Source organism: Ylistrum balloti, unplaced genomic scaffold (assembly GCF_031769215.1).
Source record: "Ylistrum balloti isolate Yb309-2 unplaced genomic scaffold, AGI_CSIRO_Ybal_v1 Utg370104, whole genome shotgun sequence".
In the NCBI taxonomy this organism is placed as follows: domain Eukaryota; kingdom Metazoa; phylum Mollusca; class Bivalvia; order Pectinida; family Pectinidae; genus Ylistrum; species Ylistrum balloti.
The window spans coordinates 62,230-84,410 of NW_026782129.1; the positions used below are offsets into that span (position 1 = coordinate 62,230).

Genomic DNA, 22,181 nt, shown 5'->3' on the forward strand with positions numbered 1-22,181 from the left:
TATCACTATTTGTATTTATAAAAAAAATTATGAAATTGCTGAAATTAATTACATTCGTTTTCAATTTTTATACTCTAGCTGTGTGATGTTTAACTCTTTGCCATAATACATCGATAATTCTCATTATCTTTATTGTTATGTAAAATATATGCCACAGAGATTATGAAAGTTTTATAAAACTATGTTAAATACCCTTTTTTATCTCTGATACATGTGTTGTTGGTTTGGGATGAATAGTAGAATTCTTATTAGTTGTAACAATCAAATACGTCTTGGTCTCAGTCTACAAACATGGTGATTAGTCCCAACATCTTCGTTTTTTATTGTTAACTTGTATAAATAAATTCTACATTAATTTTCCTTGTTGTGAAGTTCACAGATTCAACTGTTAAATCCAAATTTGATCTGAATATTATATTTTCTTTTTCATAGTCAATACTTTTGTAGTTTTTTATTTTATCTAAAAGTTGCTCTCATTGCTAAATAATATATGATGTTTATAGTATTTTTTTCGACAATTTTTTTACCTAAACAATAAGGAAGTGTTTAAGATCAGTAAACCCTACAAACATTATCTCTAACTTTTATTGTCGTATTTCTGTAACTTTACGTCTGATAGACTAAGTTACATTATCAGAGTTTATGATATTAAGTTTTGTACATGGTGTATTGTTTTTTAATTTACTACACAAATATGCTGCCTAAGTACACATGTCTCTCATTATAGATGTCTATAAACCAAATGTGTTTCATGATGATCACAAGGGCATTGTCTCTGTCAGTGTACTGCTATGATCCTAATACAGGTCAGAGACACTTGTACTGGAAACAGTTAATAATGATTGGTGATAAGCTATTACATATGTGTTTTAAACCTATTGGTATATGTTTATATTAGTTAGGTTGGAGGTCAGCTTCCCATAAGTGTTGTCAGTAATGTCATCTTAGATGTTATACACACTGCTGATGACATCACAAGTGTTAAACTAACAAACATCGAGGATATCACTCCTTGGATTGGAGTGTTATGGGATATTACTCTGATTCTGGTGTGTAGGTTCTCAATGCTTTGTATTGCTTTCAGTCAAAGAAACATTTAAAACATAATTTTTAGTAATACCGTATGGGCAGTTATTACAGCTGGGGTAAGTTTGAAGTATATAAACATGATGGTGAAAATTTAATTCAAGAAGTAATGAGACATGTGTATAAGATGTCCTTTAACATCCAGATCACAAAATTTTCATTGGTTTAAATAAAATTCTGTCGCTTTGAAGGAAAATTTTGACCTGTTAAATTGAACAGTTATATGTTACATACTCTAGTTGGCTGAAACCAGGGTGTGTGTGACTGAAGCTGCTTGTGGTTCCTATAATGAACTGATCACTGAATGTGGCTGACTGTAAGTAAATGTGCACTATAAACACAAGTCACTTTATCTTTTCTAAAAGTCACGGTACAAAGTCTAAATCAGAACTATAACTTTATTAAGTTTTCCATGAATGACATTTCTAGCCTGACCCTAACCCAGACATATTATATCAAACAGTGGCACAGGTATGGTCAATATAGGCAATAGTTTCTGATTCCTTCTAGAAATGACATGTAATATTAATGGGAAACATTGACATGTAAGGTCAGTACTAACCACAGACTCCTAACCTGTAGTATCGGGGCATTCTTCCCACATCAAATGTTTAAAGCTGAGAGAACTTTTATTCTAATCATGTTGACACTACTGTTGCCACATTCCAATTGTTACATTCTATGAATACTTTTGTAGTAATATATATAATTTCTAACTGATATCCACCAATGATGAATCGTGTGATATAATTGGAATTTTTAACATTAAATGTAAATCCAGGTTTATTTCTGTTATATTTGTCCTGAAGACAGAAAATCAAAGTTTGTCAATGTGTTATGTCTTAATACAGATATTTGTTATAATCTATGAACTTCCATGTCACTCTTATGTGCACCCTGTTATTTTTTTTTCAAGGGAGGTAATCATGGTGCTTTAATCTTCCTAATCAAAAGTTGATGCTCAGGCTTGTAGAAAGATCAACATAATCCAAACAATTTCTTGCCAAAACTACTGTCACTAAGATGTCCTGGTGTGATTTTCTTTGATGTTTCACATAAAATCAAAACTTAAATGGATCCCATTATGATATGGTTTCATTATAATGCCATAAAAGCTGTCTCGTTTTGTTAACTGTTAATAGATGGCAAAGATGGTGAGAACTTTTCATTAAAGTTAGGATAATGTGCTTTAATCCCATTTTTTTGCATTGGTGAGAGATTTTAACCTGAGATTGGTATTTATCTTTGTAACATATGTTGTCCTAATTCATATATTTTTGAATGTTTGAATTTCGAAAAAGACATTTTTTTAAAACCCTTCTCGTTAGTTGATGCATGTCTTCTGTAGAACTTTTACTTATTTCATTGCTGAATCAGTGAATTTTTTCTATGATACTGCTTAAAAATCTTTTTTTTAGATAGCAAATTATGTCTTGTACATGTATGTCATCAACCTTTTTCTAAGTAAATATCTTAATATTGAATGTTTGAAAAAATTAATACGCATACTGCTTCACTTAAAAGTCACAGAACCTATAACTACTCATGTAATATCTAAACGGAGTATAGGTTTATGTTGATGTAAGGGCTCTACACGGTCAGTCATACAGATGTTTTGTTATAGATAGTCTAATAAATAGGGCCTGTTATAGTCTATACAGAGGGCCTGTTATACAATGTATTATGAAAGGATGGTTAACAAAAACCAGGAAATAGTTGTACACTTTGCAAAATAAATAATTATTTAAATATTTGTTTTTGTATTGTTTTTACATATTAAATTAGGTTTATGGTTTTTTTAATGACCCAGTGATTATCACGTTAGAAGTAACACATAGCAAATGTGAAGCTGTCTTAACTCAAGTATGCAGCTGCATAATTATCATCAAAAATGATTTCTAAATAGTTGTTACTGGTCACCATTGATAGTCGTTACTGGTCACCATTGGTAGTCGTTACTGGTCACCATTTGTAGTCGTTACTGGTCACCATTGGTAGTCGTTACTGGTCACCATTGATAGTCGTTAATGATGACCATTGATAGTCGTTACTGGTCACCATTGGTAGTCGTTACTGGTCACCATTTGTAGTCGTTACTGGTCATCATTGGTAGTCGTTAATGATCACCATTGATAGTCGTTACTGGTCACCACTGATAATCGTTACTGGTCACCACTGATGGTCGTTACTGGTCACCACTGATAGTCGTTACTGGTCACCACTGATAGTCGTTACTGGTCACCATTGATAGTCGTTACTGGTCACCATTGGTAGTCGTTACTGGTCACCATTGGTAGTCGTTAATGATCACCATTGATAGTCGTTACTGGTCACCATTGATAGTCGTTACTGGTCACCATTGATAGTCGTTACTGGTCACCATTGATAGTCGTTACTGGTCACCATTGATAGTCGTTACTGATAGTCGTTACTGGTCACCATTGATAGTCGTTACTGGTCACCATTGATAGTCGTTACTGGTCACCATTGATAGTCGTTACTGATAGTCGTTACTGGTCACCATTGATAGTCGTTAATGATCACCATTGATAGTCGTTACTGGTCACCATTGATAGTCGTTACTGGTCACCATTGATAGTCGTTAATGATCACCATTGATAGTCGTTACTGGTCACCATTGATAGTCGTTACTGGTCACCACTGGTAGTCGTTACTGGTCACCACTGGTAGTCGTTACTGGTCACCACTGGTAGTCGTTACTGGTCACCATCGATAGTCGTTAATGATCACCATCGATAATCGTTACTGGTCACCATTGATAGTCGTTACTGGTCACCATTGATAGTCGTTACTGGTCACCATTGATAGTCGTTACTGGTCACCATTGATAGTCGTTACTGATAGTCGTTACTGGTCACCATTGATAGTCGTTACTGGTCACCATTGATAGTCGTTACTGGTCACCATTGATAGTCGTTACTGATAGTCGTTACTGGTCACCATTGATAGTCGTTAATGATCACCATCGATAGTCGTTACTGGTCACCATTGATAGTCGTTAATGATCACCATTGATAGTCGTTACTGGTCACCATTGATAGTCGTTACTGGTCACCATTGATAGTCGTTACTGGTCACCACTGGTAGTCGTTACTGGTCACCACTGGTAGTCGTTACTGGTCACCACTGGTAGTCGTTACTGGTCACCACTGGTAGTCGTTACTGGTCACCATCGATAGTCGTTAATGATCACCATCGATAATCGTTACTGGTCACCATTGATAGTCGTTACTGGTCACCATTGATAGTCGTTAATGGGTCACCATTGATAGTCGTTAATGATAGTCGTTACTGGTCACCATTGATAGTCGTTACTGGTCACCATTGATAGTCGTTACTGGTCACCATTGATAGTCGTTACTGGTCACCATTGATAGTCGTTACTGGTCACCATTGGTAGTCGTTACTGGTCACCATTGGTAGTCGTTAATGGTCACCATTGATAGTCGTTACTGGTCACCATTGATAGTCGTTACTGGTCACCATTGATAGTCGTTACTGGTCACCACTGGTAGTCGTTACTGGTCACCACTGGTAGTCGTTACTGGTCACCACTGGTAGTCGTTACTGGTCACCATCGATAGTCGTTAATGATCACCATCGATAGTCGTTACTGGTCACCATTGATAGTCGTTACTGGTCACCATTGATAGTCGTTACTGGTCACCATTGATAGTCGTTACTGGTCACCATTGATAGTCGTTACTGGTCACCATTGATAGTCGTTACTGGTCACCATTGATAGTCGTTACTGGTCACCATTGATAGTCGTTAATGGTCACCATTGATAGTCGTTAATGGTCACCATTGATAGTCGTTACTGGTCACCATTGATAGTCGTTACTGGTCACCATTGATAGTCGTTACTGGTCACCATTGGTAGTCGTTACTGGTCACCATTGATAGTCGTTACTGGTCACCATTGATAGTCGTTACTGGTCACCATTGGTAGTCGTTACTGGTCACCATTGGTAGTCGTTACTGGTCACTATTGATAGTCGTTACTGATCACCATTGGTAGTCGTTACTGGTCACCATTGATAGCCGTTACTGATCACCATTGGTAGTCATTACTGATCAACATTGGTAATAAGTACATGTAACCAATAGTACGCAGTGTTGGTAACCATTTTTGCACTGGTAACTATTGGTAACCAGTCCTGGTCATCATGGGTATTCAATACTGATAACCAATGAGAGTACTGGTCATCATTGTTAATAATCACTATTAATCAATCGTCCGTACTGGTCACCATCGGGGGTCTATTCTGGTCACCATTGATAAATGATAGATATGGCAATTTTTTTCAAATCATGCGAACTTCTTTTCGCTGAGAAACAAGATTATCAATCTTTGAAAAACAGTTGTGTTATGTTGTGTTATGAATGGATCTTCTTATTCACAAACTCGGTTGAATTACTTGTTTTGAAGTATGACGTTGTATGCAATAAAAATGTTCGTTCTGCTATCAGAAGATTCGAATGAAAATGTTACACGATCATGGCTCCTTTCGTGCCAAACCTTGTAGCTGAACTTCCACACGTCATGGGAGTGGTTCAGTACATAGGTCAAGGGTTATCTGAATACTGCTGCTGCTGATTATATTCGTCAACAGATATGAATCCCATACAGCAGCAAGTCTTCACTTCCCTGGAGTTTACAAATACATCAGCATAAATCAGACATGCTTACGTGTACGTACATAACCTGAGAATATTTAATTATAGTTTCAAGCTGTAAACTCGGATACGCAGCGCATGACACTGAAATTATCGCTCCTTGTGACTTAGTTATATCGGTTATCTAAATCATCTAAAAAGAGGTGTGTCGATAGATGCAAGACATTTTCCAAACGGAATGTATATTATGTTTGTCTATAAGATATAAACAGCACGTCATTCGAATTTCAGACTTCTCAACTGTATGGACATATTTTTATCGTTGTTGAGTAAAGATATCAATGCATCACTATTGAAAATAATTTACACAGTGTACATTTAATTTACAACTGTCTTGATCACGTGCACAGTATATCATAGTATAAACAGTTTACGATTAAAGAGTATAGGCATGGAACTCTATTAACTCCTACGTGTCCATCAAATTACAGAGGTATTTACATAGAGGTTGGAACATAGTTTTACATTTGGAAACTGTAGACAGATATCCTATTATACAGAAGTTGCTTTCAAGGCGAGGTTAACTGTACATACATTTGAAGATTACTGTTTGCCATATTGGTATTTCATTAAGTCCGACTCGGACGCAGGCGTAACTAGGAACTACTTTCATTTTTTCGTCGTCCTTTCCAATCTCTTGATAAATATTAGTCCAGTGAGCTTGACTCGCAAAATCCGAAATGGGACAACTTCCCATCACACATGGAGATCTGTCTGTAAGGACAAAACGCATTATCCCATCCGTAACTTATACCATTGTATTACTATACAATCAACGTATCTATGTTTATTTTACGGTTGTCATAGTGATGTTATGGATGTTTTATTTCTTTGTGTGATACGAAGCTGTACGTGTTGAACGTGACATTTCTTGTTTGGATTTACAAAGTTTTGCATGGTAAATCTTTCTTTTGTTAATATTTTGCCCCAGTTTCATTGAATTTGTGATTACGATTGGATTATGTTCACATGTTTGGTCATTTCTGGTTTTTGTAACACTGACCTCGTGTAACACACGTGTGATCATAGAGTAATGAAAAACATTAATCTGAATTTAAATATTCATTGGTTACTTAATTATGCAAAACATCACGGTCAGGTCGCAACGTTTATGCTCGCGAAAATATCGGGATTTTTCATATATAGAATAGGTCATTTGTCCGTCATTTGTTTGCCTGAAATAATAGTCGAGGTCACAACTAAAAGAAAGTATATTAATGAAATTTCTTTAATGGACAGAATTCCGAGCTAGGCAAATAAAATTTAAATATTCATTGATTGCTTAATTATGCAAAACAGCACGGTCAGGTCGCAACGTTTATGCTCGCGAAAATATCGGGATTTTTCATATATAGAATAGGTCATTTGTCCGTCATTTGTTTGCCTGAAATAATAGTCGAGGTCACAACTAAAAGAAAGTATATTAATGAAATTTCTTTAATGGACAGAATTCCGAGCTATACAAATAGTCCAAAGCCAATTTCACATTGAGATTAAAGGTTAATTAAATCAAACGGTGAAAGTGACCCGTTACGTCAATAATTCTTCGTGGATATATATATATATATATATATTTCTGATAGCAAGGCAAGTTTCAACATTAAACTTTCTTCAGATTCGTAAGTCAAAGCTCATGAAGGACAAGGTGATACATTGCCTACCATTTTCAGGTATATGCACTAATGTCAAGGTCACAATAAGGTTAAAGGTCTATCCTCCTAAGTTCTCAGTTAGGCTTATAGCTCAAAAGGCAGTAAGTCACTTATTACTTTCAGATCTATGTTCTAGGTCTAGGTTACTGAAGTTCTAAAGCTGCCAAGGGTAAATACACTTATAAATCTATGAGGGAGAGAAAACTGTTTTCTTTGCCTGTCCACCATTCCAATTGTAATGAGTTTATCAGTCAGTTTTATATTGATTTGCATTGTCGTGTTACTTTACTTTTTCAAATTTTCATATGGGTACAACTACAGGTATTTTAACGTTGTTTATGGCAATTACACATATCAAATCCAATAGTAATCCCTTCAGTTATGGGTGATAAATAATAGTACATGTAACAGTACACCGTTTACATGCAGATTCAGAATAAATTAGTCTACATACATACACAGTTTCAGGTAAAACAGAATTCAGGATTCCATCTAACAAGCTTCACAGACTTTATAAGAGCCATTTGAAAATGCGAGTCAACACAGTGAGTAGTTTGAAGAGATGAAGACAAGCCCAAAGATTAAATAAGACTATCCTTTATTAAATAAATACAATGATTTACACTGATTTACAGACACATATGGTGAACATGTATTATCATTTAACAAGGAACTTCCATAATAGGAAAAAGAATATTACTTAAAACATGTCTTTTGTTTCCTTATAATTGAGAAGGTATATTTTTACTAATGTAAATTATGTTTAATCAGGACAAATCTTGTACCAGTAGTCATGTAAATGTTATTTAAAATACAACTAAAAAATGCAATACTTGCAGCTTGAGTGAAACACTATAGAAATACCAAGACTTGGCCCCATTACAGAATGTACACTCAGTCATGGAGCTTGGATTTGCCTTTTTATTTCTATCCACCTCTGAACCGTCAATTTTTGAAACCAAAACAACTGTGATTTGTATCTGTTAATAATTAATCCTGGTAACTATCGAACATAAAAGTCCTACTTTTTAAGGGCTGATCATATACTGCATAGTAACAATTTTTACCAAATTCAATATATTACTTCATTGCACCATATTTCAAGATAATAAACTAACAAATTTTATGTTCACACAAATGGGCATAAATAGAGAGAAATTCTGTAAATTCACAGGTTCTTGTTTCACTTTAGTTAAAGGATGGATTGCTGTACAAAAATACAATGAAAATGTGTAAAGCAACACCAGGGAAAATATAAAGTGAGCAGTTACTGTGATTAAAATGATGCTACAAAGCTAGACAACCTAAGCTAATTATTTTTAAAGAGGACATCCAGTCCTTAAATACATAATGATAGTTCACACATTTTTTGTCAGCATCACCCTGAGGAGGCTTAGAAAAAAGAATTGACTGAACAGTTGCTTTTTAAGAGAATTCTCTTCACGGAAATATACATTGGAAATGCAATTATCACACAGAACAGACACAGAACAGGCACAGAACAGGCATGAGTTTACATTAAAAAGGTTATATGGCAACTTTACACTAATTAATTTACAATGACGATATTTCATATTTTGTCATAATTTGCAATGAGAAAAGACTATAACTGCTCTGGTCCATTGAACAGCATGCTCCCAGTACATCCTAAATGGGGGATCAGTATCATCCTTGCAGTGGGAGATCCTTGTATCTCCTGGTCAAAGCAAGTTTCAACCAGTTAGTGTGTTTACCACCACCAGTCAGAATGTGAACTATCACCAGCAAAAGCAACTTGTAGTTCATTCATCCACAGAAAAGTTCCCTCTGCCACCATGCCAGAATATTGCACTGATTATCTGCAAAAAAATAATGATAATAAATAAATTGAAAGGAATCGTTCAGGATCCTTATTACTATATACATATATGTCGACATTATCTTTAATGTTCAACTGAAAAAGATAAATGAATCTTTTATTTTCGACCCATTCTACGAGTATTGACAAACTAGCCGTTCAAATATTTTCTGAACTGCTCTTTGTCTCATATACACACTTGATTGTTGATCCTCTCCTCACAGAAGCTTAAGTTTTTTTTTCAAACATTTAGTCTATATCTCCTTTACATAAAATATAAAGATTTACCCTTTTGCTTCTCAGTGACACTACCTTTAAATGTTTTAAATAATATTATATGTATGGCCCAAGAAAATATCTTTGGCTCAAGGTATAAAATTTTGCAAAAACATTCTTGTCAAGCACTCTTTTAATCTAAACAACAATGTTTATTTGAATAAATACCCCAAGTAAGAAATATTTTGCAAATCAAAATGTATTGAAAATTAAACTTGTTCAGTATTTTTTCCAGTTTCACAAGATATAATTAGTAACTTATACTAATAGTAATAGTTGAGGGGTTAAAGCCAGGTCTGTCAATATCATTTAATTATGCCCGTTTGGCTGGTTTCAATGATAAGCATGTAACTGTTAAAAACTGCTGATACCACCTCATTAAAAACCTCAACACACTTACCGAAAAAACATAAAACACTAGGAATCACAAAATTATTCCTTTACAAAAATCCAAGTGCATACTTGTATTTTGAAATAATATCAGACATCACAACAAAACACTGAGATTATCTTTAAGTTGTTGTTATTCTGGGCTTCAGAGATAATTTTTTTTGTATTTCATCGGATATTGAAATCATGTTCATAAGTAAAGGTATAATTTTGTGATTCCTTAGTACAGCTGCATCACGTCCGTTGAGGAGTTCCAGACTTGGTCTTCTTAATGTAATGGTAGTTTGGCAATATCTTGGTCAAAAAGTCAATTTGAAGATTCTGGGTCTGAAAATCAACACATATACATATATCAGTTTTGTTATATTTCTGTCAAGTTTAACACAACCTTTCAAAGATTTGTGATATGCTCCAGACAAAATTATGATGAACAGACAGATGGACATTGCTGTGAATATATGCTCTCCCTTTGGGGAGCATAAAAAGCAGCATAACCTTTAATGAAAGCAGAAATTATCTGGTAATTGATCTATGGTGATCTAATCAAAACTTTTATTTTCACTTCTTTAAAACTTGAAGATCTTGATTCTAGCCTTTAGTAAAACTGTAGTATGTTTTGTCATTACTGCTGTAAAGTATATAATATTTATCATTTGTTTATCTGGTAATTGTGACAGAAGCAATACATTAGTGACTGTAGACAACTTACTGGAGGTCTTTCTCGTTGGACCCTCCTCTCACACTCCTTGCCATAGATCACAGTATTATCTGGTAGCGTCTCATTGCTGGTCAGTGAACACATGGAACCTATTATACAGCCTGTTGTTAAACCGACTTGTCGCCCAACTTTTGCTGCAAAAAATCAAATGACATATAAATTATGTAAACAAACTTGGAGAATGACCTTCATTACTTTTATCAATTTCCACACTGAGGAAAAGGTAAAACCGCACTTCAACTTCTCATGGGTATAATTTACAGGAATACACTTTCTGGTACTTCTATTTTAAGAAGGGGGAGGTGGGGGGCAATAAGTGTAAAGGTATGAAAAAAAAAAAAACAAAAACAAAAAGACAGCTAATTTACCTTTAGCTTCCACAACATTGTGATCACCAATCTTTGTTGCTTCTACATCTACACTCATGTCAAGGTCAAATTGGCTAAAATGTAAAGTTTGAACTAAGAATTGCAACAGTGCTTTAGAGCTTTGAATATATATACCATGATTAACTAAAATGATACAACATACTTGAGGTACAATTAAACAAAACATATAAAAGGATACAGCAACCAACTTCAAAGACATTGTTGTTCCCAATGATCATCACTTGCTGTGTGTTGGCATCTGTTCCTGCTGGATTTCTGAAAAATGTCAATTTAGAGCATGTCAAACACAAACAAATACACACAAGAACCAACTTATACAATGCCAACATCAAAATGTCAACGATATAACTCCCGTCAAATTCAAAGAAATATTACAACACGCTAGACTCAAAAAATGTATAAATAAACAGACAAAAATGCAGAGAAATTGTTAATGTCCACCAGCATATATATGTTAAAACACACCTATTAACAATGGTAACTAGTTCCTCTATGATGTTATTTTCACCAATGATAATAGGTCCATCATCTGCAATGATGCGTGCCTTGGGATGAATGACAGATCGTGCACCTGAAAACAGAAAACAGTGATATGACATTCAACATTCATTTCACTTGGAATTTTGAAATTTTTCTCGGACACTAAGGCCTTAACTGAAAAAAATTTAGGATTTCATTACATGTCAAATTTTACTTTGTATTTAAATGTATAGTTATAATGCTTTTTATTAAAATTTTCATAATTCAGAATTGTTGATCTTAGTTATATTTACTGAATTCATCAATGGTCACTGTTATTCTCTAAAAAACATTTTAATTGTGATTATTCTTAATTCTATATCAGTTAGATATAATGTACAAGTTATAAGGGTGTTACACAACAAATGTTTAAAACTAACATTCAGGACTGTCTGACACCAAATACTATTTAAAAGTTGATTATTTTAGAATGAAATCATATTTATAAGCCAATTCTGTAAAGCTTACACACTTTTTTCATATTTTTGAGGGGTTTCTTATTTTTGAACACCTAAGTCTTACCAATTGTTACATCCCCAATTATTTCGCACTCATCACAGACAACAGCACCATGTGATACTAGTACCCTGCAATGGAACAAGAGGATTATGATTATAGTGGCAATTCAATGATACACCATGGTGCAGTAGCTTTGATATGTAATGCCTAATTTGTTGATAATAAAATCCTCTGAAAACGGGAATGCGAAGATTCTTCAGTGTTCTGGCTGGAAAGTTTCAAAGTATGTTTCATAAAGTAGTAAGACAGTCACCTATAGTACTTACTTCGGTTTGGCAGACATTTCTTTCGATTTCTGGTGTTGGCGTCGCTTAAAACATTCACAAACACTTTTGTGAAACCTATTACAAGAAAGAGAAGTTTACTATTATTAAAACATATGGCAAATACCAATCAATTTCCTGTTTAAATTGTTATTCACTACAAATGAATCAACAGAGAGGTTTCGAAAGATGTAGTATTTGATTGTTAACGATGTGAACGGCCTTGTATTTTTTTTCTAATTTTAGATTCGAAACAGACCCACGTGATACGGAACATAAATAAATAAATATGTGACAGATTACCTTTCCCAAGTGAGAATTGATTGCTGTCAGAAATCAAGGTTGAAAAAGGGAGAAGGGGCTGGGAGTGGGGGCTTGAATGGAAAGGAAGGACGCAATGAGCGGCCCCCTCCCCACTCCCACCCACTTTTACTTCAAGTTACTAAGTGCTCTTTAGCTCTCATTGTTACTAGTACGTAAGAATGGACTTGAAGGATGGATTATCGTATCATATCATTCATATGCAACACAGTCCCCTTTAATTATTTAATTTAATTATCGTAAAATTAAAACAGAGAACGCAAGTTACCTTTCCAATCACTCTCAAAACCAAACATGGATAAGAAACATCATCGAAAACGGATGTTAGATATAAAAGTTGGTTAGATTATTTCCAAATCCAAGATACGTGTATTATTTTGTGTACTTTTTATTTTACCCAAAAGCTGAACATCAAACTCTAGGTACCAAGGAAATCCGACACATACACTTATGAAATTTACGAAAGGGATCCCACTATTCCTTTCCAACTTAGAAATAGCGGCAAAATGCCTTTTCAGTCCGAATACCCTCCCCATATTTTTTCTATCTTATTGATAGCGCAGTCCTTTAATTGATGAGAATCATCTCTAGAGCTCTTCACAAAATAGCAATAAGAAATCTTAAGGATGTCATAGACAGGCGACGGGCCGCTAATGCGCTGCTGCAAACATATAATTTCATAATACAATTTATCAACAACATCATCCTGACTTCTTTTCCAGCTTTTAGTTCGACCAAATTAGAAACACAAAACAAAAACAGAATCTATATTTTTAAAAAAAAAGGACAAAAGGACGGAAGACGTGAAAGGAAAAAATGGATTTTCAGTTTATAAAATGTGCGCGGGCTCTCTCCCTCTTGAACCTGAAATCCCTGAAATGTTTGTTAAATATTCCAGATATGTCAGGTGCTCACGAATGTTACGTGAAAAGGTTTGCCAATACAACATATTATGATGTTATAATGATAATGACGTCATAGAGTTAAATCACAGCACAACCACACAGTTTAAATTGATGATATATTAACACCTTGGTCATACGCCATAGACTTGAAGTTTAGATCAAAAATCTCTTATGGTGACTTGAACCCATATCTTTACAACATGGTGAAGGAAAACGTATTTAACATTTACAAGTAATATGTATTAAATAAATTTCTAAAAAAAATCAAGGTTTCTTGGTATTACAATGTACGTTTATCCTGAATAGAGTTACTTTTAATTTATTTTTATTAAATAAATATATAGTGTCTCTAATGAAGATCGAACCCTTACTGTGTGTGGAAAGGGAGACTACTCTACTACACCGGAAGTCACTATGATTGAAAACATGATGAACACGTCAAAGGCACACTAGTCTGAGTAATGTAATTTGTTATAGTTCATTCAGTCTGGACTACTTGTAAGGATATTCAGAATTATCAAAATGCAGCCGAACGTCCAGCAGCCACCACCACCACAAAATGATCAAGCCACTTGGTGGTTCAGAATTCTTGTTAAATCAATAGGCACCGTTGGCGGTCTGAGTAAGTATTGATACAATAACATTACACGAACTTTGATTGAAAACTATATATAAGTCCTAATTGAGAGTTACAAAACCGGTCTTGACTAATAATTTGCCAGTATGACCACGGACTGAGAGATATATATCTACGACATTACGCATGCAATTAGCATATCCGTCGTTGCTTTGCTAATGAGTATTGTTTAATACATATACTACTAAGAGGTCATCACGTCTGGTCATCTTGCCCTTGTAATTAAAGTGATTATGGTCATTAAAATTTACTTCTCGGTTTCTTATTCAAACAAAAGGGTACTTGAACATGTTAACACGGTCTTGTGTTGTTAATGAAAATGAAGTGATATACTGATATCTATGGATATTAGCAATTATAGACTAGTAAACCTCGAAAGTACTGTATACCTGTACTTTCCACAGAGAAGGCTCAAAGCAAACCATCACCCATGAGAGGGACAAATTTTTAATTCTTATATTCTGCATATACTAACATTTCTACAGACTTATCTCTCACTTTCTAGTAATTCTCCCTCATGTTATATGAATAATTATTTGATCTGAATGTGTGCCACATAATTTTCATAAAATTTACTTCAATTAGTATTATTTTTCTTTTCTTTAAACTACATCTTTATGGACTGAAATTAAATTGTTCTAATTGCAGTTGCTATGATAACTGGAATAGTTACCTGTATATCATTATCTGCAACCTGCATTGTAGCTGGCGTTTTACAGATGTAAGTATTTCTGCTCTACGACAAAGACATGAAGTTAATATCATTCCGTGATATAGGATTTAAGGATACACAATTTGCTTGAAATAACTGAAAATTGTTATAAAAAAATTATCAATGGTTTTTTAAATTGATAAATTTAATGTGCTAATTTGTACATTCATTTTAACAAAATAATTTCATTGTTGTTCTTATCTTCATAATATATAACAATAGATCACAAACCCAGTAAATCATTTTCTAATTTTAAAGGGTTTCTGTCCTAGGACAAAAACAAATACATGACACATTAAGCACTTTGAAATGTAAATTGGCTGATTTTGAAATTCTTTAATCAGAAGCCCATTATTGTTATTTGTTCCATTGTATATTTTCTGGCTGTATTAATGGCATATGCTTTCATTTTTACACAGGCTGGTCGGGTTCATAGTAGTGTTATTTGAAGCACCATGCTGTTGTCAATTTATAGAATTTGCAGATAAAGTTGGAAAATTTTCTGATGCCAGAGCACCATGGCAAAAGGCAGCCATTTATTGTGGGTAAATATGCACACTTTCTTCTGTTGTTTGACTATTTCCAGACACCTGGTGATTATTCATTTCATATTTACATGCTAAAGCAATCCTTATATCTGTGTAGTAATGTGTTTATATGGACAATGAATTCCCTCAGATGATGTAAGGATTAGTAGAACATACACTGTCTGAAGGGTCAGTCAGACTTGTCTTTTACTTAATACACCAAACCTTGCTAATGAGTTGTATTTTTCAATCTTGATATACATTAGTAGATGAAAGGTTAATTGGTTTAAGTTGAAGGAAGTGCAGTGTTTATTACCTTGAAACATGATTTTTCAATTTCTTTAATGATTTGATTTTTCATCACTATGTACATCAATTATTTCTCAGCAATCCACATATTAAAATGAACATGACAGATATACTATTATAAATGTAACAAGATCTTTATTGAATATAGATACCTGGTACCTATTATATGTATGAAAGGGATATGATCTACTTGAAAAGTATACCAAATATTTTGCACAAAAACTGACTTTTTACTGATATTTGTGTTACAGATTGTCACTGACTCCAGTTTTGATGTGTTTTGGGATGTCCACAGTGTTTGGTAGTGCCCTTGTGTTTGTTTGTGGTGTTCTGTATGGCATGATGTTCCTGGGCAGAAAGTAAGTAATGGATTAAATTACATGAAATTATACAAGACTACTTAGTGACTTTATGATACTGTTTTCTATCCTTTAGTGATAGTAGACAGAATTGATTCACAGAATTCAAAGTTAATTGTTCTAGTTATCCAGTTGAGGAAACCTCCATCTTCGAACTCTATTCAACACAAAAATCTATTATGGAGCAGAACGGTTTAGATCAAATAGCAGTAATGCTGTGTGTATATGGTAATGAAGGAGCATACTTCCAGACTGATTGAGGACAGTCTTACTTTATCTTCATTAGAATACTGTCCTATCCTCAAAAGTTTTGTTATTTCATATATAATGGCTATTTGTAAACCATCATATTGTTCAATACATATGTTCTTGACAACATGTTGACCCTAACTATTTTCACAGAGCTGATCGGGATACAATGAAGGCCAAGGCTCGTGGTGATGATGTGGAGATGCAAGCTACATTGATGGATAATGAGGAAAAAGTAGATCTACATGTACCTGGTACTCAGCCAAAGTGATAAAGTTCTCTTACTACTCTGTAAATGAAAGGTCAGTCATGATTCTCTCACTGCTTATAAAAAACAACTAGAAAATACTGACTTGAAAGCGGAAAATTATTTCAGACTCAGAATTGATGAAAAGAAGGCAGTATGAGAAAAAACGAAAGATTTTTACATGGATTCATGAAAAAGCATCTTCTGCTTCATTGATGACACCCTCCTTGTAAATCTTGGCAAATTTTAGTAGGTAATGTCACATTCTCAAATGAAACAATTAAACTATCATGCATACTAACGAGCAGCAATCACATCTAAGTTTATGTTGTACGTGGAATTAGAATGTTCCCCCAAGGAGATCATGGTGGCACCAAAAGACTTTCCAATAGTTTTCATCAACTCACATCCCTCAAAATCCTCTATTGTGAGTTTATCTGTCAGCTATTGACATCTTGCATGAAAATTATTTTGATTTATTTAATTATTTTTTGTAGATCTGACATACCCTTGTTAGCAGTGAATGATGTCCTGCAACAGGGAGCAGTTTTATTCCCCAAGGTTTTAATGCAGGTGAATTAATGTATCATCATATGTAGATTTTACACAAAAGAAAACTCTGCTGTGGAAATTTATAGGATGGTATGTGAAAATTCCTTGTGGATGGTTTTTTATGAAAAGTTTTTGGTCTTAGATTTGTTTGTTTATTGCCCAATCAACATATTAGATTTGTATAAGAAGACAAGTAGACAATTTGTATAAGGTGTATGTGATAAAATGGTGCACATTTCGTTTGTAGATAATAAAGTAAACAAAAATTTATGTCATATATAATAGCTAGTCAAAAATTACCAGGGTAGGTGCTATCTGTCAACAACTTGTTGTTGAAATCTAAGAAAAATACATATAAAATGTAGTGTTTGCCTGCATGTCTTGCAAGTGACCACTTTCTTAACTCAAACTTAAGGGTGTAAAGACCTTTAACAAAATAAATGAACTTGCATATAAATTGTTTAGGTTACTGAACACATATGTCTAGTAACAATATAAGTACACTGTATATGGGACGACTTTTATAAAGAAAAAGTAAAAGAATTCCAGTCTGGGCAATATTGACAGATAACTTGTAATTCACTTAGTGCCATTTTTGTTTGCAACTTGTTCATTTGTAAAATACAATCCAAGTACCTATGTCATTGACAAGTTTGGATCGAAGGTTTGCAAATTAATCACAGAATTCTTTATTATTTAAGGTTGTATCTTGTTCTACTTTAATAAATCAATAATACCATTTCTAGTACCGGTATGGTAACTTTATCTGAAGATTATGTAATGCTTATCATTTCTAAGGGAGATAATTCAAAAGAAAACTAAATGGTAGATAATACATCTTTAATATTTTTTTTTAATATTGATTTATCAACATTGATTTTCTATTGATGTATTTCATAGTTAAGTGTTGTATACGTACATCATGTCAGCATGAGTTGTTTATGTCATGGTGCCTCTGGCTGATTGTCCGTCATTTTGTTTGTTAAACACAAATTATAAACTTAAATTTGTATGTAAATTAGATAAAAAAAATGTTTAATTCTTTGCCTAATCTTAACAATGTGTAAACAGGTAGATTTATTGTCAGGTATGGAAACCAAATTTTATTGTCAAATGACACTGTATACAAGTCCATGTTCAGTGTATTTTATTTTACTAAGGATGATCCATCTTGTGTTCACTTCAGAAAGGATGGAGTCTGGTACAAGGAAATGGAATTTGGTTCTAATGAATCTTGATATGGCAGGTTGGTTTCAGTAGGTTATTTTTGGTCACAATGGAGTGTGGTTTAGATAGATTTGGTTTTTTTTTTTTGGAAGGCGATATACACTTGTATATTTACCGGTAGTTGTAAGGTGATATGTAAAGTGGTTGGATTTTGTGTTGACTGAAAAAGCAAAACATAAACATGAAGGCCTCTGTGGAGTAACTCTTTGAAAAAGCTTTGGCTTTCAAATATTGTACAGAAGAAACAAGTGAATAGCATTTTTTAATAAAAAGTCAGAATCAGATATAGTATACAGAAATAATGAGAGAAACTGCATATTTTTAACTTCTGTAACTTAAGTGTTTTATATAAAAGGGATCAAAGAGAACAGATATCCTAGTTTTTGAACAGACCTCTAGGACAAGTAATGAGTGAGATAAAATAATTCCTGGAGGAAACTGTTAGTTTTCCTGTACTAGAAATACTTACTGTATATAGCTAGCACAAGTTAGATTTTTAGGCAGATTTAAAAACAATCAATATGGCAATTATGAGCCACTTAAATTTCTTTATGTGTGAACGGTGTGGACCCAGCTCCTGGTATAAAATCAATGTCGGGCATTACCTTTAAAAACCTTGTTGAACTTATTTCTAATTGTGGAGAGGTCTGAGATTACAGGTAATCATCCTTATTACACTATATTTTTCCACAGGATTTATATTTGTGTTCATTATAGATTTTAGAATTTTAAATATCTTTTTTATGATCTGTTCATCATTGAAACTTATTTATCTTGTTTCCTTGATAAACGATATATTACAAACTTTACATACTAGGTACTACATTTTAATTTGGTCATTTGAAAACTGAAAATGGAAATACTTATTTGAAAAATGATATTTTTATATTTATTGATTTAGAAAAAATCATTAACTCAAATCCTTCAACAGTACAGTATCATGATAAGATAAGGAATTTGTTTATACATATATTGTTTATTTATCAACTTTTTTTGTTATCTGTGATATGAAAATGGACCAGTTTTTCACTATTCATGTATATAATCTACCATCTTCAGAGTTAAAACTATGTCTAACTTAAATCTGTTGTACTGGAATTGACACTTTTTATGCCAAATTAATTTCAGTGTATTGGGTATGATTCTTTCAATTCTAGACTAGATATACATTTATTAGATTATTTCAGGTAAATATTTAATTCTTACTTCATTAGATTAAAACATCGTTGTATTCTACTTACTGTGATGATTTCTGCTTTTATTTTATGAAATGGAATCCAATTGTCAAAGTCTAACATTTAATAATTTGATTGTTAATCATGTTTAAAAAGTATCATTACTCATTAACACGAACTGTTAACATGGCTACACAGTGTTACTGCATGTCCCGAGGATATTGAGGAGAGAAAGTCTATGTATTTATGGATATCATGTATTACAACTTGAATTTGTAACCATGGAATCAGTATGGTTTATCAGTGGCAACTCAAATACATGTACATTTAAATGTGTTTGTCCCTAACCAACTACATAAGTTCTGATATGCCAGCTAACTATTATATGATAATCATATTCCTTCAAAAGAATTCTGAAAAAAATCCATAAATTATTTCTATTTTTTCTGTAAATATTTATTTGATATTATGAATGGTGAATGTAAGTATAGTATGTACACTTACATTAGATTTATTATTGAGAACCATCCATACAAATAATATGTGTAGGATATTACATATGAAATATTTATCTTGCCAATACATAAGAAACATGAGGGGGTCTGATACTGATACAGGATATTGAATGACTGCTTACTAACCTTGCTACTGAATTGGTGTTGCTATTGAAATACAATAGATGTAAGTTAGATTTTAAATAGTGCATTATTACTGCTTGAAAATACAAGATGTCTTAAGGTATTCAAACTTTGAAATATCAATATATCTTCAGTATCAATTGTACTGTTATACAGTATTTAGGTCTTTATGGGGTACGTAATATAGTTTTTAGTCTTTGACCTATATCTATAATAGACTACCGGGCGGTTTGAATCCTTAATCTACATATGTTCTAGATTATGGGTAGTTTTAAGTCTTTAACCTTCTCTTGATTAAGAGATAGTATTGATTTCTGTAATAGATTATGATATGGTTTAATTTATAGTAAGAACAGGAAATTTAAGATCCCCGTCATTGATTCACATAAATGTATTGTAATGACCTAGATTCTTATGTATTTATTTCACAAATCTTTCTGTTTTCAACAGCATGTTCTGTTGTTGACCTGTGGTTGTATTGTATAGTCAGTGTATGGTAGAGGTGCTGTATGTAGCCTTACAGTGTTGACCTGTGGTTGTATAGTCAGTGTATGGTAAAGAGGCTGTATGTAGCCTTACAGTGTTGACCTGTGGTTGTATTGTATAGTCAGTGTATGGTAGAGGTGCTGTATGTAGCCATACGGTGTTGACCTGTGGTTGTATTGTATAGTCAGTGTATGGTAGAGAGGCTGTATGTAGCCTTACAGTGTTGACCTGTGGTTGTATAGTCAGTGTATGGTAGAGGTGCTGTATGTAGCTATGCGGTGTTGACCTGTGGTTGTATTGTATAGTCAGTGTATGGTAGAGAGTCTGTATGTAGCCTTACAGTGTTGACCTGTGGTTATATAGTCAGTGTATGGTAGAGGTGCTGTATATAGCCTTACAGTGTTGACCTTTGGTTGTATAGTCAGTGTATGGTAGAGAGGCTGTATGTAGCCTTACAGTGTTGACCTGTGGTTGTATAGTCAGTGTATGGTAGAGGTGCTGTGTGTAGCCTTACAATGTTGACCTGTGGTTGTATAGTCAGTGTATGGTAGGTGCTGTGTGTAGCCTTACAGTGTTGACCTGTGGTTGTATAGTCAGTGTATGGTAGAGGTGCTGTGTGTAGCCTTACAGTGTTGACCTGTGGTTGTATAGTCAGTGTATGGTAGAGGTGCTGTATGTAGCCATACAGTGTTGACCTGTGGTGGTATAGTCAGTGTATGGTAGAGGTGCTGTGTGTAGCCTTACAGTGTTGACCTGTGGTTTTATAGTCAGTGTATGGTAGAGGTGCTGTATGTAGCCTTACAGTGTTGACCTGTGGTTGTATAGTCAGTGTATGGTAGAGAGGCTGTATGTAGCCTTACAGTGTTGACCTGTGGTTGTATTGTATAGTCAGTTTATGGTAGAGGTGCTGTGTGTAGCCTTTCAGTGTTGACCTGTGGTTGTATAGTCAGTGTATGGTAGAGAGACTGTATGTAGCCTTACAGTGTTGACCTGTGGTTGTATTGTATAGTCAGTGTATGGTAAAGAGGCTGTATGTAGCCTTAGTGTTGACCTGTGGTTGTATAGTCAGTGTATGGTAGAGGTGCTGTATGTAGCCTTACAGTGTTGACCTGTGGTTGTATAGTCAGTGTATGGTAGAGAGTCTGTATGTAGCCTTACAGTGTTGACCTGTGGTTGTATAGTCAGTGTATGGTAGAGGTGCTGTATGTAGCCTTACAGTGTTGACCTGTGGTTGTATTGTATAGTCTGTGTATGGTAGAGAAACCCAATGTTACCCAGTATTGTGTAATAATAGAGGGTAGACTGTTGGCATATTTCATTGTAAATATTTCACGACACAAAATTCATTAAGAATATATGCAGTTCCAACTGTCAAATTATTACATATCTGTAGTTTGCAGAAACAGTAAATTGTTGTTGTGTTCTAGAAAAATGGTTATGTTGTATATACTGAGGAAGAACAGTAAAACAATGTAATAATCTGAATG

The 22,181-nt window shown here is 33.9% G+C and overlaps 2 protein-coding genes across 2 annotated transcripts; one reads left to right on the forward strand and one right to left on the reverse strand.

The window, feature by feature from the left end:
• Window positions 1-8,020: 8,020 nt before the first annotated feature.
• LOC132550080 (dynactin subunit 6-like) lies at window positions 8,021-12,380 on the reverse strand. The gene is made up of 8 exons (XM_060214089.1): window positions 12,354-12,380; window positions 12,091-12,155; window positions 11,515-11,620; window positions 11,228-11,304; window positions 11,029-11,076; window positions 10,652-10,794; window positions 9,953-10,269; window positions 8,021-9,277 (listed from the first exon to the last, which is right to left on the reverse strand). The coding sequence occupies exons 1-7, from the start codon at window positions 12,368-12,370 to the stop codon at window positions 10,177-10,179; spliced, it is 549 nt and encodes a 182-aa protein (XP_060070072.1). The 5' UTR covers window positions 12,371-12,380; the 3' UTR covers window positions 8,021-9,277; window positions 9,953-10,176.
• Window positions 12,381-14,039: 1,659 nt separating this feature from the next.
• LOC132550101 (calcium channel flower homolog) lies at window positions 14,040-17,980 on the forward strand. The gene is made up of 6 exons (XM_060214114.1): window positions 14,040-14,198; window positions 14,862-14,934; window positions 15,345-15,470; window positions 16,013-16,120; window positions 16,523-16,671; window positions 17,114-17,980. The coding sequence occupies exons 1-5, from the start codon at window positions 14,099-14,101 to the stop codon at window positions 16,638-16,640; spliced, it is 525 nt and encodes a 174-aa protein (XP_060070097.1). The 5' UTR covers window positions 14,040-14,098; the 3' UTR covers window positions 16,641-16,671; window positions 17,114-17,980.
• Window positions 17,981-22,181: the final 4,201 nt, after the last annotated feature.

Bases quoted from the DNA above. Each gene is read 5' to 3' on its own strand.
- LOC132550080 (XM_060214089.1), bottom strand. The intron at 11,621-12,090 runs GTAAGACTTAGG...TTCTGTTTTCAG, and splicing joins AATTGGGGATGTAACAATTG to GTGCACGATCTGTCATTCAT. The intron at 11,305-11,514 runs GTGTGTTTTAAC...GACATTTTTCAG, and splicing joins CTAGTTACCATTGTTAATAG to AAATCCAGCAGGAACAGATG.
- LOC132550101 (XM_060214114.1), top strand. From the start codon at position 14,099: ATGCAGCCGAACGTCCAGCAGCCACCACCACCACAAAATGATCAAGCC. The intron at 14,935-15,344 runs GTAAGTATTTCT...ATTTTTACACAG, and splicing joins GTAGCTGGCGTTTTACAGAT to GCTGGTCGGGTTCATAGTAG. The intron at 15,471-16,012 runs GTAAATATGCAC...TTTGTGTTACAG, and splicing joins AAGGCAGCCATTTATTGTGG to ATTGTCACTGACTCCAGTTT.